Source organism: Clytia hemisphaerica, unplaced genomic scaffold (genome assembly GCF_902728285.1).
Source record: "Clytia hemisphaerica strain Z4C2 unplaced genomic scaffold, Clytia hemisphaerica genome assembly, whole genome shotgun sequence".
Classification (NCBI taxonomy): domain Eukaryota; kingdom Metazoa; phylum Cnidaria; class Hydrozoa; order Leptothecata; family Clytiidae; genus Clytia; species Clytia hemisphaerica.
In genome coordinates, this window is record NW_027103758.1 from 453,869 (window position 1) to 471,995 (window position 18,127).

Here is an 18,127-nt window from a genome sequence, read left to right on the forward strand (position 1 = left end):
CATTTTCAAAAATTAATGAACAGGGGATGCTATTAAGGTACCGTGGGATTGGAAAGAAATCGAAAAATCATAAGTGGGGGAGGTGTTTATCACTGAAGATCATCATACAATGAAATAATTTATACCTTTTCACTCTCAATTACTTTCTTTCCATAGCAAACATCCACACATTAAATGTTCACTGTTGCTCTTATAATGCACGATCAAATTCAAAATTCGAAAAGATTTTTACCTTTTCACTCGCTTTCAGTTCTTTCATTTCATTCTTCAATTTCATTCTCCATCTTTATTATTCATTTTCATTTTGGATTGAATATTTCACCAGTAAGCCTTCTTCCAGAACAAGTTTATTTTTTCTTCCACCTTGAACTCTATAATGATAAAGTGAAAGCTTAAAGGACGTTCAAAGTTTTGTCATCATATGTAGCATTTTGAAAAATATTGTTGAAGTGTTCAAAACAAAATACAATTTTAAGGGGTGGGGGTAGTGAAAAATCTACAAAATTTGCCTTGCCCAGGGGTTAAACTTGCTCTGTTTGGGGGTGATTTTGCTCTTTTTGAGGGTAATTTTGAATGTCCAGGGGTTCAACTGATCCTTGAATGTCCAGGGGGTCAACTGATCCTTGAATGTCCAGGAGGTCAACTGATGCTTGTCCAGGAAGTCAACTTGTGTTTGTCCGGGGGTCAAAAGTCGCAATGTCAAGGGGTCAATCTCCTAAAAATTTATATCCTCCTTATAAGGATAAATTCTAATTTTTGAAAAGTCCATTACGTTGATGAAATCTATCTCGGCATTTTAAAATCACAGAAAGGTTACTTAAAAATCTTAGGTTCAGAGATCAACCTTTGACTTTCTTTTCGAAGAAGCTGCTAATGAAAATGAATAAATCTTCTCGAATAACAACATTATAGAAAGTAGAGAGAACTGTTTATCTGTCAGCCGACAAAAATTTTAAATTTTTCCCAAGGAGAAATGTTTTTTAATTGGAATATCATTCGACATTCGTCTACACAAGAATGATTCGAGAATAGACTCAAGTCAACAATATTTCCATTGACAGGAATTCGTATCTCGACTGCTTCATCAAACCAATTAAACATTCGAATATTATTCACACCAACACAAACTAAAGCAACGTGAAAGCAATTTGCTTCAGAGTCGTGATAGCTTGCCACATCAATTGAATATCTGCACCATTTATGACAACTGTTGACTTCCCTTTCAAAACCGATGAAATCACTGAAGGCTTTAACGGATATGAAATCGAAATGGCACGGTGCATAGAGTTTCAGATGATAATGGCGATCAATAACACCTGTGTCCAGTTTATTTGCCAAAAGGTTTAATCGAGTGTACCAGCCAGGGTAGAGGTGATGGCTGTACCCTTTGATGACATCCTTCATTTCTTTCAAATAAACACAATCCACATTCTCTTCATTAGAGAGAACCTTATCCGAGAATTTCCGCCATTCTTTCAAACCTATATCATCTTCGTAATCGTTTTCGCGAGAGAATCTATAGAATTTTTCTTTCATGAATTCCCATGACGATAATCGATGGAGGAAAGAGCTCATCTGCTCTGCAAAAGTCTTCAATTCCGAAATATCTTTAGAATGAACGTCCAAGCTTTTATGGAGATCTTTCTTCCCTTGGTTAAGAGACTTCTCTTCGAGCTGCTGGATCCTTTTACCTTGATTTGTCAATTTCTCTCTCAAATTTGCATTTTCTTTTTCTAATTGCTGTGATTTATTAGATTGTTTCTTAATTTGGTTGCGTTGGTCTTCTAATTTCTTCATAAAAGATTCTTTGTCTCTCGATACACGATCATTTTCTTTTTCTGAATATTCTTTCGTTTGATTTTTGAGCATTATTTCCATATCGTCGATTTCTTTTTCGATTAATTTAAGGCTTTTGTTGTCCTGTTCTAAACTTTTTTGTAAATTCAGTTGACGATCAGTTTGGTTCTTTAATTCTTTAGATAAATTTCCGAGTTGTCTGTCATTCTTCTCAAGTTGTCTGTCATTTTTTTCCAGTTGGCTTTGCAGTTGTTGAATCCTCTCCCGATCTTGAGCTCTTTCCTTCATCAAAAGTTTAACATTGTCCAAAATTAAAGTTTGGTGAAAATCTCCAAAGGTTTCATTATGTTGTTTCAAATTTCTTTGTGCAACCTATAAAAGATTAAGCGGTGAAACGGTTTAAAGAAGCTACTTAAATTTTCCCGTCACAAGTTTACACAATACAAAGTGAAATAAAAAACTAGCGAAATGTTAATAAGTAGAGAATAATTAAAATTACCAGTTCTAAGCACCCAAGGTCAAAATATTGACAAGGAACCTTCTCCAAACAAATTGACTTGTGTTCCTAAAAAGTATTGCTTCGGTTAAAAATCAGCGCAAAAAGTATTGCTTCGGTTAAAAATCAGTGCAAAAAAGCTTCCAAAAGCTTATATCAAAAATATTTTTACAACCCAATGGGTAGTAGGTAAGCTCATTTTCAAATAAATTTCATACTTTTCAAAAAATACCTCTTGAGACGGTAAAGCTTGGCTCCAAAGGAGTCAATAAAGAATTCCGTAGGGAATTTCCCTTCTGTCCACTATTTCTCTCAGTGTGATTTTGTGGTTTAGAGATGCTGGCTAAATCGATCTTGCCAGCCAGGGTGCAGTATGCAGTGCTGACGAGTCCTAATAAGGACGAAATGCATATGCTGCTCTGCCACCCAAATCTCCTGAGTGAATATAGTTGGACAGAAATTCTTATTTCTTCACATATATATACCTCATAATCTTGCAGAGAGCCAATCCAAGTGCAATCTTTCTGTAAACAATTTACAGGAATATCTCTTTGTATGATTCGATCCACTGATTTCACTGCGTGTTTCTTAAAATGGGAGTAACTTTTGATAGAATTCTAACACTTAATTGAAAAGATAATTTTTAAGAGTATGAAAATTATCAAATAAAAAAAATTCTAAATGCTTGCAGAATTGTGCTTTGATCACCATTTTCGTAAACAAATTCTTCAAATGCATCAAAATGAAGAAAATTTCAAAAGATATATTTATTCAGTCAAAAAATACAGTTTAAAACCTTCCCTGGTTTACATATGAAAAGGGATAGTTTTTTATTATTTTCAAAGTCAATCATTGATAAAATTTCATCATAGTTCTTCAAGTCGAAGTTTTAACTGTGTGTTTAAAATTTCATTTTTCATACATGATTGAGTGAGAAAATTATCACTTCATTCTGGTAAAACCCCCGTCCAAAAAGGGATTTGACGTTCGAATCGAAGAAGCCTCTACAATGAACTTCTAACGAAAATAACTCCGACGTCAATTATTCAAAATATCATGTGACGTCGTAGCGAGTAACTCACCAAAAACCGGGATTTTTCATCTCGTTTCTTAGTGAGTTCCACTTTGACGATTTTCGAAAAATAGAAGCCTTTCAAGTGCTTTGACGCAAATTCGATTATTTTGCTACTGCAGGAGCTTCGATAGTTAAAAGTGACGTCAAAAAATCGAATGTTTAGAGCCCGAAAACCCGGGCTCAAAACATTCGAAAAACTTGCAAAGTGGAATAGACGTTAATTGCGTACAAAAACGCGGGTGACGTCTAGTATAGGCTAGTGACGTCGGTGCAAATTTTCGAATTTAAGAAGTCGTGTCAATTTCTCTTTTGCCATTTGATACATGAAAAGTTATTAACGTGAAATCATCCAGTAAACGATGTACTCCCAAAAACTAATTCAAATTCCCCTTAAGATAGAATTAGAGAGGATCAAATGTACCATCTTTATCATTCTAAGGGCTTTTGATGTGCAAGCTGAAGCAGCGTTTGCGACGACGGTAACCGTCTAGTCTATATCTAATTCGGATTCACTCCACAGTTTCAGTACTTTGTCTCTGCTGCATTCAACTTTGAGACAGACTTTAAGATCGTCCGCTCCCAAAGAGTTTTACTTTGTTAAATCCTTGTTGTTTGAACGAAAATATCAAAAAGGAATTTCAGAGACAGGTACCACTACAAATACAGGCAAACGCAACTACATCCAATGAGACACTAACCTTGTTTCTTTGATAAGGAGTTTGACAAATCGAACATCGATAAACAGTAGCACTCTTGTTGAGCCTTTCTCTGAAATTAAAGCCCAGATTAACAATATTTAAATTGAGGTCCGAATCGTTACGAAAACATTACAGCTGTTAAAACACAGATATCATATTCTTTTACACACTAGATAGGCTGACTGCTCACTGAATTCCCGTGGAAGTGTGTCCACTTTTGAAGCCGACTACGACTAGTCCACAATGTTGTTTTCCCATCTTAGATTTTCGAACGTTCCAATTTCAAAACATTCAGCTCTAAACCTGGGCACGCTGCCTATATACGGGTTGCCCGATCCAGTCAAGTAGTTTGAGATTAGTGGTTAAAAAGAATCATTAAAAAAGAAAAAATCGCGATATACGCCAGTTCATTGTTTTATTTGACAATGGAATGTCTTCTTTATAAAACTACATAAATGTAGACCATCAATTTAGAACGCCTTGACGTTGAATATGTTTGGTAAGAATTGAAACGAATGGTCATTTTTGTTGAGGTAATTATTAACCCTATTATATATACCGATTTTGTGAGGAATACGTCAATATTTTACGGCATTGCCCGAACAAATAGTTAGTATGATGGGTAACAATTTGCAATAACAGCAAGCAGCTCTATGTATTGACGTTGAGATAAAAAAGAAGTTTATGGATCGGATTTGCCAGGCCTTCGTTTAAATTTCGGAATTGAATTGTACGTAAAACAACTTTTTTACCTTTTGATTCTTTGAATTTCTTCGTTTTCATAGTGAAGCAAACAGTCAGAACACATCAAGTGTTCACAGGGAAGTTCAGTTGCTTTGCGAATGATACACAAACAAATAGGACATTCGAAAAGCTTTTTATCTCGACCAGCAATCTCATTTTGATAACCAGTTGGAATGACCGACATTTCATCAATTGTTAATTTCAATTCATTTCTTTTTAAATTTGCTCTTTTTGTATATCTAAAAAAATGGAATTGCTAGAATTGCTTTTGAAAGCTCACATATGATTGATTAATATTTGTATCCCACAAAAAGGCTTTGAAGGTATAAGTATTTCAAAAACAACAAGTTTCAATAAAAATTATATTAAAATCTTTTTAAATTAAAATCGTTCTCATCGTTAATCTCCATCACCCTACTAGTCAATCTTTCCACTGGTTCAAGGTTAAAAATCAAGGGCACAAGAAAACAACATATGGCCCCTTTTACAGCTTCTTCAACTTTCCATTGCCAACTCAACAGATTAATCTCTTGGACTTCGAAACGATTGTACAACACAACGCGAAAACACTTTTGAGAAACGCCATGAAAAGTGGAACCCTGGAATCTCTCATCCCTACAAGAATGTTCAATGCAATTCTAGGCGTGTCATTGTGTTGGAGTTATAGAGGATGTCCAAAGATTTCTTGTTCTGCTTTTGCTGCTGGTGCAAAGTCTATATGATTGCCAAATAGCTTGACAGAAATGTTTTGAAAAGATAAAGGAGCAAACATCTTGATGTACTGTCTATGAAAAAGTCCAATTGTCCAAATCTTCATTTGATTAAATTCCATTATCCAGGATAAATGTTTGATCGAGAGCTGTTAAACCATACAAAAACACACCACATAATCACCGTTTCTGAGATATGGATTTATATAGGAAATTTCCACTTAAGTTAAAAGTACGTGAACACAAATGTGGGACGTTAAAGTCCGACAACAAACAAGTCATAAGCAGAAAGAACATTTCGAATCTTTCTTCTTTCGTCTTCTGGAAAGTCTTTCTCCTTGAATAATTCTTCCGAGCTTGCTTCAAATGTATATTTTACTTTGATTGTTTTAAATTAACTTAGTTTTTATCTAAACGAAAAAAATGAACAAACGTTAGAAAATAGTCGATAGAAAGATCACATGGAATCTTTAAACATATCATATTTCCCCACTACTTGCGCTATCCTGGCTGGTGTCATTTTTTTATTTTACTGAAAAGATTAAATACTAAAGCAAAATGTAAACGTTTGTTTTATAAAAACAAACTATGATGATGACTGGCTGCTCTTTGCAGAGGACACCCGGTTCCATATTGAGCGGTCTAGGAGTCGTCTCATTAGATCCGTCTACGCGATGGTTTATACTGCGACCAGCTTGCGAGACACTGACACACAGTTTTTGGATCGAGTGCGTTAAGTCCAGTCTGAACCACTAGGGAACAAGGCCAGCGCACTCTCACCTCATCCACGATAGATGGTGGAATTGATACCTAGCACAGTCACCGACAGGCTTCTTGAGTTTCTGTCTACCCAATTCCCCTCACATGGCATGGGTTGGCCCGGGCGAAGGTACATTAACTTGCCAAGTGAATCACAGCACCGAGCGGGAATCGAACCCCGACCTCCTGGACGGCAGTCAAGATTAATAACCACTACACTACTGCGCCTAAAAACAAACTATACAGGAACATAAACCTACGATGACCAAAATATTAAGAACAAGTTAAGAACATTTTAAAGCTTTGCCGACTCTAAAAATAGACAAAAATACTCACAAAATGGCGAAAATAAGTTAACATGTTAAGAGCATTTTTAGGCTTAAAAATCAACAAGCAACATGCTGAATGGACCTACCTAATGATTAACATCAGATGAAAATAAGAAAAAAGTGACAATAATTGTACAAAAATTCAGAATGGAAAAATAAAGCTTGTGTGTTGAATAATGTAAAATGGTAAAAAGGAATTTCCCCAAATACGAAAATCACTTAAACCATTCAGGCCCAAAAAAACTTTTAAGCTGTTTTTGGCCCAAATTTGCCCAAAATAATTTTCCTTAAAAATCTGGCTCCGTCACATTTTGGGCATTGCATTTGCATCATTGTGCAAAAAATCAGAAAAAAATTATGAGTCAACATTGAGAAAAGCTATATTTTCTTATTTGGTTAAAGGGAATTTCCCCAAAATACGAAAATCCGTCTTTTAAGGCGAATAAGAATTTCCCGGGAAAAACCACTTCAGCCATTCTTTAGAGAATCTTGCCCTCCATCTTTGTACAAAAAGTCAGAAAAAAGTAATGACAGGATTTTGCACAAATTCCAAAAAACCCTATTTTAGGCAGTTTTAGGCCCAAATATATTTTTTTTCAAAATTCTGGCTCCGTCGCGTTCTGGGCATTGCCATTTTGCATCATTGTGCAAAAAATCAGAAAAAACTAATGAGCCAATCCTGAGAAAAGCTATATTTTCTTATTTGGTTAAAGGGAATTTCCCCAAAAAACGAAAATCCGTTTTAGGGCGAAAAAGAATTTTCCAGGAAAAACCACTTGAGCCATTCTTTAGAGAATCTTGCCCTCCATCTTTGTACAAAAAATCAGAAAAAAGTAATGACAGGATTTTGCAAAAAGTCCAAAAAACCCTATTTTTAGGCAGTTTTCGACCCAAATTTACCCAAATATATTTTTTTTCGAAAATCAGGCTCCGAAACATTTTAGGCATTGCCATTTTGCATCATTGTGCAAAAAATCAGAAAAAACTAATGAGCAAATCCTGAGAAAAGCTATATTTTCTTATTTGGTTAAAGGGAATTTCCCCAAAAAACGAAAATCCGTTTTTAGGGCGAAAAAGAATTTTCCGGGAAAAACCACTTCAGCCATTCTTTAGAGAATCTTGCCCTCCATCTTTGTACAAAAAATCAGAAAAAAGTAATTACAGGATTTTGCAAAAAGTCCAAAAAACCCTATTTTTAGGCAGTTTTCGGCCCAAATTTACCCAAATATATTTTTTTTCGAAAATCAGGCTCCGACACATTTTAGGCATTGCCATTTTGCATCAATGTGCAAAAAATCAGAAAAAATAATGAGTCAACATTGTTAAAAGCTATATTTTCTTATTTGGTTAAAGGGAATTTCCCCAAAAAACGAAAATCCGTTTTTAGGGCGAATAAGAATTTTCCGGGAAAAACCACTTCAGCCATTCTTTAGAGAATCTTGCCCTCCATCTTTGTACAAAAAATCAGAAAAAAGTAATGACAGGATTTTGCACAAAGTCCAAAAAACCCTATTTTTAGGTAGTTTTTGGCCCAAATTTGCCCAAATAAATTTTTTCTTAAAAATCGGGCTCCGTCACGTTCTGGGCATTGCCATTTTGCATCATTGTGCAAAAAATCAGAAAAAACTAATGAGCCAATCCTGAGAAAAGCTGGTAACAGACGGACGAACGAACGGACGAACAGACGAACAGACGAACGGACGAACGGACATGGGTTAATTTATAGAACCTCCACCGGGGCACCCGGAGGTAGGTCCAAAAAGTTAATAACAATCGAAGGCTTCGAAAATTTGGGATGTTCTTATATTATAAAAAGAAAACGTGTAAAAATTATCACTTATTGTGATACTCTTAGTGCTTCCGTAATCCAATGTCATTTATGGAGGTCGGTAACAAACACTATATCGAAATAATAAGTATTGCCTTAACAGAAACTTTTTTCCGAACGGGAACGTAGACTGGAGTGGTTTATAATGCGTGTAATACTAATAATACCAATACTAATAATAATAATACGGGATTTAGTTTGTATAAACGACTGGAAGAATCCGGTGCACCCTCGCGAGCCAGGGCCGATAAACGATTCTGCGACTAAAAGATGCCAGTACCGTATAATTGGAGGAATCGTTTAGGGCCCTGGTACAGTTAAATGAAAAATATCAAGATTCTTGATATTTTTCGACCTTTGGACTCTGGCTGAGTGAGTGAGAGAAAGATTTCGGGAAGACAGAAAATCGAGCTGCGAACGCACTTACTAGGATAATTTTCATCAAAATACTGTGAATAGCTTTACGCTGTACGACCACGGCAATGAAAACCAATATCTTGAAAAGTTGGTTTCTCGTTTTTGATGGATGGGAAGCAAGTGTTGGAGTGTTGGACTAATAACTGGCCTGGACTTTGACTGTTTTCGATGTTTTTCTCTCAATAAAAATTTACACTATATATCAATTAAACTGTCTGTGTGAGTTTTAGTTTTACTGGCTCAAAATTATCTAATTCAGTCAAAATCATCATAAATGTTAATGTTTTTCTGGATGTGGATGGTGTGTTGTTTTGGTTATCTGATTTGACTTTTGCCTATATTTCCCTTTGACTGACTTTAGTCATGTTTAGACTCAGACAGCAGGTCCTAATTTCAGCCCTGAATTTAGTTGCTGTTAATTATGAGCTTTTTGTTCTTTATTTTTAGAGAAGTTGTTAGAATAAAACAAATCTCATGCTTATTATTTTCCAATGGCAATTTGAAGAGTAGCTGATTGACTACTATGTCTTATATAACCAGCCCCACCAGACAGCCCATGCAGTAATGTCAACCGAGTAAACCTAAAAGGGTATTTATCAAATCACATACATCATGGCAGCTGCTTTTTTGCCGCTGTGAAAGATGTGCAACACTGGCGAACTGAAGAATGAATTTATCAGATGAGATTTAACGTAGCATCAACCAATTTATGGAATAAACTTCATTTTCGTTGAATTGAGTTATAAAAAACTCTGAGAGATTACTGTGTTTTTTTTAGCCCTGGTATTTCTGGTTGCTAAAATTAACATTGCTCAATAATTTGGTGTTAACGTACATGTTTAAAATTTTAGAATGACATTTTTGTCCTGCAAACAGTTGTACATGGATCGTAGTATTTATACATTTGGCAGCCAAAGACACTGAAAGGATTTTTGCAATAATATGGCCATTGTTTATATATTATATTGTGGACATCAAATGATAAGATTTACGAGAAAATCACCGTGACATTTTAGTGAATTCATGGTGAAAAGCTGCAATCATTCAATAATTCACTCAAAAAAGCTGTGAATTGTAGAAAGGTTGCAACTTTTCACCTAGATTCAATGTGAATTCACTAAAAAGTCACAAGGAATTTTTCTGAATTTTTTCCTGTGTACCGTCAACGGCTCTAACTTGGGACGAGTGGTCATATAATGGGATGGTTGACTTTCTGGTCTGTATTTTCACTTACTGCTAAATCTCTCTTGACAACAAAGTTTGTTTTCTATGAGATTTGCGACTATGTTAATTAAATGACTTTGGAGGTTCTGTAAAATGATGGCCGAATTGCTGTCCCATGTTTTATCAGACTGTCCCAAGTTAAGAGCCATTGACGGTAAGTTTATCTTCAGATCTTGCATGCTAATTTACATCAATTATATTAAAAATACTAATTTTTGCCCAAAAGTATAATTATTCTCCAAAAATAACACATTCAAGTTTTTGGGTTATTTCCAGATTTTCTAGAGGGCAGTACCGCAGACAGGAGGGGCACAAAATTTGTGTAGGAGAGCAGATTTTTATGACACAGTAATTATATTTTTATATTATGAATAGATAATTACTATGCCATGAAAGTCTGCTCTTCTACACAAATTTTGCGCCCCTCTTGTCTACGCTACTGGAGGGATTCTGCAAGAATCTTGTATCAAAGTCAAAAATTTTGCATGATGGAAATTATAATTTCGTGAAATAGTAAGATTTTCTGCTGGAATTGATTTTGTCAAGATTAGATTTTTTCTATTCAAGAATACTGAACAAAAAAAAATAATACTACCGTAATGGTAACAGGTAATCTTTTACAGAGAATAGAAAAAATTGTAATATTGAAATTACATTAAAGGAAGAATTTTTGGCGGGAATTTAATTTGGCATGATGGGTTTCAAGGATTAAAATTAAGGTGAAAATGTTTGAAATACCCCCTTTTATGACGTCTAAATAGTGAAAAATCGATTTGAGAAAATTTAAATTTGGCGGGAACTTTTCGGCCAAAATTTCTTCCTTTAATGTATGCGTAACAGTGCACAGAAATTTTAAATTGACTTTTCACAGGATCTCTTTACAAAATTATGAAATTATCCAAAATATGAAAATTGAGTGTAAAAGAGGTGTTAAAGGAATTTTTATACAACATAATAATATTGATTGTTGTTTGTAATTGTATTTTAATCCATTTTAATAATCCTTGTACAAGGTAATTTTTCAAAATTGTAGTTCATTAAGGCTAACAGCTAACAAGAATTATCTTACTAGAGAATGAAAGTTTTATTTATTAAGTGTCCCTTTTATTATTTGAAGCTTTCCATGTCAATCTTTATCTTTCAACAAACTAATAATAATAATTTAATAGGTTTGATTTTTAAAGGACCTAATAAAACTTTTCAAGTGGAACCCAAATCTGCGATATCAACCTGTTCATTCCAAAAAATTATCCTGTCCTCAGGTAAAATTTTTATGCTGTTGTTTGGCAATATTATATTCTTTTTTTTTTGTTGCAGGATTTTTGGACGAAACAAGCAAGATCCTGAAAAAAGGATAAAAAAATTTCCTAGGAGACTGGAAATTAAGGAAAACCATGGAAAAGGGGCAGCAAACTTTGATTGATTTTTAACAAATCTCATCACATTCTTGTAAAACTTTCTGGGTGACCAACCTTGTAGGAAATTAGCAAGTTTTTACTTTAGAAATTTAGAAATAAGAAATTAGTTTCTTGAGCAGTCTGAAAATAGAAAAGGGGGGAAGTGTAGAAAATGATTTCTATTTCTTTGAAAGAAAAAAAGTTTGGTAAGAAAATTTGCTAAGAGAGATTAAAAGTAAAAAAAAATGTCTTTCAATTTTTCAAATTTTACCACAATTCAAAGCAAACTGCTAGTCAGACGTAAGTTTCCTTGCAAAATACAAAAATTGAGTTTCCTATAAGAATACAGAGACATTTTTCTTGAAAAATGCAGAAAAATCATTTTCTTTCAAAACATAAACAGTTATCCTTAATACAAAGATGAAAAACACAGAGATATTTTCCTTTAAAAATACAAGAAAAAGTCAACAAATTTCTATTTTCTATGGAAGAAACTTATTTTCCTTAAAAAAAACAGAATAATGTAGAAATCTTGGAAGAAAGTCAAGAAGTTTGTACTTTCCAAAACAAAAAGGTTATTTGTCATAAATTTCCAAATCATTTGGATCGAAATAAAAGAGCTTGAACTAATCTGAAAATTCATTTTTGATTCAATCTTCTGAATTTGTTTGAAAAATTTGTTCGATCTTTAGAAATATTCAAAACATTTGACAAACATAAAAGTTTAAAATTGTACTGAGTAACATGATTATTGCCTTTTTGTTTATTGCCAAAAGGTTGAAATATTCAAAGTTTGTACAAAATAAAAATTATATATTATTTCCAATTTTGGCAAGTTTATTATCAGTCCAAAATGTACATAAATGGCATTGTGTTTATATCTGTTTATATAATTATCATTCACGCAGATTCAGGTGTATTTTGAAAAATGTTGAACAATATTCTCAAGTGCCAAAATGATAAAAATTAGTAGTCACCATTCCCATTTAAACGTTCAACACTGTCAGTCATTGGTATCAGGTAGTTTCACTCAGGCGTCAAAAGACGTTCCCCAAATATCATTCAGTCATTATCATTTACCGCTATTCAAATCCATATCTCATTATATACATTTCACGTCAATCCATATTTGTACTGTCACTTGGGTAAGGCATCAGGTTACGCGCACAAAGTTATACAAGGACATAAAAAGTAAAGCCAAGTTCAGTTGTAGGTATACACAGATTATAATCTTATAATACTTTATTATTCAATCCATATAAGTCCATTTCATTTTATGGATATGTCATTAAAACTCCCACTTCTAAAGAAGGCAACTTCCAATTCATCCAACCAGATCGATGAACACAATTGGCATTCAGCCATTGAGTGCTAGCTGACATCAGTACCAGAGATATATTTATACGTAGACATAGGACCTTTTACATAGTTCTTCTGTCCTTATGTCTTTTTATTCATTCAGCAGCAGACAGTAGAAAATCAGCATCAAATTTGTTTAGTTCCCTCTATAGTGTTCGTTAGCAGTATGAAATTCCAATGGCATTTTGCTTGATCAGAAGAACATTCTTCATATTCAATGAGAAAGAAATCAAGAAAGTGACAAGTGATCCTCTTGCATATTCTGTTTTGCTTTTTTTCCTATCCGTCATTATGGGACTTTGCTAATCAACATCCGATTCGCGTACACCCCTGAAATCACTTTCGTTTTCTATGTGTACCAGGGCTTATATCCCCCGTCAACGCGTCCATCAGAATCATCAATAGCGTAAGGGGGTTAGATAAGCCATGGAGTCGAGGGTGGAATCCGGTGTTCCAGCCTTATAGATACAGGGGCTAGCTACGCAGAAACTTGCGAAGCGAGAAAACAATTTCAAAGCAACAACAAACTTCTCAAAACGAAATCTACTCAAATGAAAAACTTTCAATACACAAATCCACACATATTTTTTTTCTCAAGAATTATTTTGAGCAGGAAAAAATTATAATTGCAATATTGACACTTTTCTTTTGTTTGGAGTTAGCGCACAAAGGTTTCTAGACGACTAAAATTGTTCCATTCATTACTTTTTGCTTTATTTCTACTATATGTATAAATTAGTCGTCTAGCTTGCTAGACTAACGGGAACGGGGAAAACTTCCTGAAACGGCTTGAGTTTCCGAATCAGGAAGGTTTGATTTGGGGAATAATTTTACACGGCCACAACACGACACCTTGCTGTCCCCCTACTGTTCGCGTAAATACTTCTCCAGATGGTAGTTCTTACCATTTCTATATAGTGTCGCCGATTGTATAGGCTGCATGCATCCCCAAATTAGTTTTGATGTAGGGGATGCGAATCAGGCTCTGATATCGCTTCCGAGAAAATTACCGAATAGCTATGTATTTTGCAGAATTTTGGCGACTTGTATTTTTCAAAAAACTCGATGTGTATTGTTTGAGTTATTTGATGACGTAAATAGAAATCAAATAAAGATTCAAATAAAACGAACATATGGCTAGAAATCTCTCTTTCTCCTCTCTTTCTTTTTGTTTATCGAAATTAATTGAATTAGCAAACAAAACTCTCAAGATAACAAAAGACGACAAACTGTCAATCAAAGTTCTCTATCATTCAACTCTTTTTTTGGTTAGCAGATTTTTTGCTAAGTTCGGAACGGTTTTGTGAGTCTGATTCGCATCCCCTATATCAAAACTTATCAGAGGGGATGTGTGCAGCCTACCGATTGTATGGATGTACGCATTTGATTGGTTCGAAAGGAAATTAGATAGGAGTTCGATACTTTTTTGCGAGGGGGGGAGCGCCAATTAGGCCTGGCAAAAGTTTTTATAATCAAAAAAACTCACGTCGTAGGCCAAACTCCTAACACCAAAAATGAGTAAAAAATTGACGATTTTTCTAAAATTAATTAAACGAAAATGATTAATACCATCGGATAGAGCACGAAATTCTGAGCAAAAAAATACTAAAACAAGTCGTGTACAAATCCTTTCTAATTTCGAGCCAATCACATGTGGTTGAGTCCCACGAAAGATGGATCCTAAGGGCTGGTCCCTGCTAAAAGTGACGTCGTGAAGAAGGATTTAGGGAAAGAGAAATAAACATTTCTTCAGTATTTTACAGAGCTCGATACAGTAAAAAAGTAGAGCGATGTCAGTCAGAAAGAAAAGACACTTTTTTATTCTGCTATTGGCAGTTTCATGCCACTTTAGTGACAATCTTCAGGCATAAATTGCATAAGGAAAGAAATAGAACAAGAAAGCTGACACGACAATCTAAGAACAGCAAACTGACAAAACATGTAAACAAACCTCACCAAAACACTATGCAACGATGCGTTACTAAACACTACTAAACATGCTGCAAAGCTGTTCTACTTAAAGTGTAAACAATACCTTAACCACGTTAAAGTACATTTACACTGCCGGATAACCTTACTTTGGAGGAGGCTGAGAATTTATGAAGAAGAAGATTCATAGTGGTTGGGAAATCAGAGTGCGGTTTGAGTGTTAAAACATTTACTTGTGTTCGCGTGAAAACGAGACTGCTGTTATCCCCTTGATATTTTGTATATGAGGACTGAGTGTTTACACAGCACCTAGATGAAACAACACGGTGAAAAAGAAAAAATTATAAATGGTTGTTAACACTATCTTTTATTTCACGTTTCAAGTTGTGCAAATGTTTGAACTAAACTGTGAAAATTTTCAATCACAGAAAATTCAATTACGATATGCTTGAAGATGAGAACGAAGATGGAAATTTTGTAAAGATTTTTAAGTTGGCAGTGGATGAAGATTGTAATATGCGTCGAATAACTTTCCCCGTTTTGATCAAATGCTCAGTCGGACTATCACTTCTCTTTGTGTTGGGACAATTCAGTTTGTTATTGTTTTGTTCGTGTAAATGCAACCATATGGAGAAAAGGACTGATTACACTGTCAAAAGAATAGGACGTTCAGAGAGCGCCGGCACGAATATGGAATGTAAAGAACAGATTGGGCGTTTGAATGAGAAGATTGTGGAGCTGGAGAAATTGGTGAAGAAATACCAGCAATTGGATCAGTTCATTATCACAGATGAAATGACCGAGAATAAAAAATCTTTAAATGAGTTGACTTTCTTAAAGAGTTATTCACCGCGGAGTGAACACGAAGTGATACCCTTTAGTGCGTTTGATTCGAGACATGTTTTCGGAGAGATCGGTTTCTTATCTAAGCGGCCGCGGGCTTCACCAATTGGACAACAAGCGAGTGAACTTCGTGAAGTTTTGAACTTCGCATTGCAAGACTTGAATCGGGATGTCGAATCGAATAATGATAGAGTAACGATCGATGGATTTGTCGAGGGAATTACTCGAAACGATTTTCTACACGGTACAGTGTACGATCTTTTCTTTCGAAGCGCAAATTCAAATAATATCTTCAAACGTCTAAAAGTTCTACGACCTTTTCAAGGCATCAGAAAGATTGGCAAACCCGAGACTATCGATACATCGAATGAAATAATCAACATCATTATTCCGTTGTCGGGTCGAATCGATAAATTCATAGCTTTTATGGATCGATTAGTGGGGGTCGGTATTCGCCAAGACCGGAGAATTTTTATAACAGTCGTTTATTTTGGGATGGAAGGAAGGGAAGAAGTGAAGAAATATTTCCTTAAAATGTCAAAAGAGGAGACTTTCGAAGATTACAAAGTGATTTTCACTAAAGAGGAATTCAACAGAGGGCGTGGTTTACAAAAAGGCGCAAAAAGTTGGAAGAAAGGAAATGTTCTCATGTTCTTCTGTGATATTGATATTTATTTCGACTCCTCTTTCTTGGAAAGATGCCGGTTACACACGAGTCCCGGATCAAAAATCTATTATCCCGTCGTTTTTAGCCAGTACAACCCATCCATAATATACGGCGGTCGTGATCCACCATCTTTAAAAGAACAGATGAACATTTTACCCGAATCGGGTTTCTGGAGGATTTCGGATTTGGTATGACTTGTCAATACCGAGATGATTTTTTCAATGTTGGAGGGTTTGATTTGACCATCAAAGGGTGGGGAGGTGAGGACATCGCTCTTTACAAACAGCATTTGCGCAACAACGCTTTGACCATGGTCAGAGCTTACGATCCTGGGTTGATTCACATCTATCACGGGAAAAATTGTAGAAAGACTCTATCAGATGCTCAATTTATTTCTTGCTTACAAAGTAAGGCCATTGCAGAAGGATCCCATAAACAGTTGGGGATGTTGGCTTTCGGGAACACCCTGATCAACGGAAATGACCCTGATTGGTCAAATAGGCTAAAAGCATCTTTGAATGAAATTGTTAAAGAAGAAAAGGTGGAAGCGAAAAGGTAGCGAGAGTTTATATGTAGGTTAGTTTTTCAAATTGTATTTTTATATATGGTATCCTTAAATAGTTTTTCAAAAATATTTTCATAGAAAAAGAAAAAGTGATTTAATGGGAAGGCACTTCCAAACTATATATTTATGTTGAGCAAAACCCCTTTACAAGGATACAGGGTACATAGTGTGTTTGCTTCATATCTTAAAATATCCAAAAAGTTGAAAAGATCAAAATCTATTGTACTTCGAAATTCATGTATATAATGAACAATCATTAAATGCATAGAACCCTTGTGGATTGGAGCAAAGCGACATGTTTGAGATGAAAGGTGCCTATACATTTCGCAAAGCAGAGATCTTTGTACAATAGCCTCTACAAGCTGACTAGTGTACTGTAAATAGAGGAAGTATGGAACAAAGCTATAGAGAAGCGGTTTTCGCCTAAATAAATCTTTGCACGATTTCTCCAAGTACTGTCAAGTGAATTCAATTCCAAAGGCATGGACTTAAAAGAGAAGATCTGCATGTTTTTTTTTATAAGCATATGTTTTTTGGGAAACAAGCTCAGTTATGTTTAGGGATATTTTAGACTTAGGCTCAAATTATGTTTATCATATGCTTATTTTTTGAAAATTTACACTAACTTCAAAGGCTTAAGTAAATGGAATACTATCCAATTAACATTCGTTTCGCATTTCTATCACTTTTTTGAGACCTCTTTTTAAATTTTCAGATTGATTTCCAGTGTTAAATTGACGTCTTTCAGAATTGTTAGAATTTCAATCCAAACCATGAGATTAACCAGGAATCCCAAGCTTGTTTTCGTGAAATTCTGGATAAATTACCCTCGGTCAAATTTCGAAATGTTTTCAATTTCCCTCGTTGCACTCGGGAAATTTCAAAAAATTTCAAAATTGACCTCGGGAAATTTATCCCGAATTTTCCTTATAACCATGAGATTACTAGTACTAATGCAGCGCGTGTATTGTATACACACCTCAAAGGCAAGCTCAGTATCATTTTTTAGACAAATTCAGGTCTCGGTATGCTTATAAAAAACATGTAGTTGGCAAATTTCTTTTTTTTGATGGGTGGAGATGGCTTAATTAATGGAATGTGATGAAAACAAGTGATACTTTTATGGACCTACCTGGTTATGCATTTAACACATATATAATTGATATCTACATAAGCGTGACCATTAAACAATCATTCAGAACACAAATAGTGACGATCTATTAAAATCAGTCGTTTGTTTCTTATAAAAAAACGTTTAGAAACCAAAATTTCATGCTCTTGAAATATTCT

General features: G+C 34.7%; 2 protein-coding genes across 2 annotated transcripts; one reads left to right on the forward strand and one right to left on the reverse strand.

Moving 5' to 3' along the window:
* Nucleotides 1-817: 817 nt before the first annotated feature.
* On the reverse strand, nt 818-5,045 carry LOC136805545 (chromosome partition protein Smc-like). The gene is made up of 5 exons (XM_067062115.1): nt 4,819-5,045; nt 4,067-4,136; nt 2,779-2,880; nt 2,297-2,362; nt 818-2,169 (listed from the first exon to the last, which is right to left on the reverse strand). Exons 1-5 carry the CDS (start codon nt 4,992-4,994, stop codon nt 937-939), a joined length of 1,647 nt encoding a protein of 548 aa, XP_066918216.1. The 5' UTR covers nt 4,995-5,045; the 3' UTR covers nt 818-936.
* A 9,782-nt stretch (nt 5,046-14,827) lies between these two features.
* LOC136805540 (chondroitin sulfate N-acetylgalactosaminyltransferase 1-like) lies at nt 14,828-16,965 on the forward strand. Its single transcript, XM_067062109.1, is given in 2 exon segments — nt 14,828-16,443; nt 16,446-16,965. Coding segments are annotated over 2 exon segments (1,623 nt in total). The 5' UTR covers nt 14,828-15,206; the 3' UTR covers nt 16,832-16,965.
* Nucleotides 16,966-18,127: the final 1,162 nt, after the last annotated feature.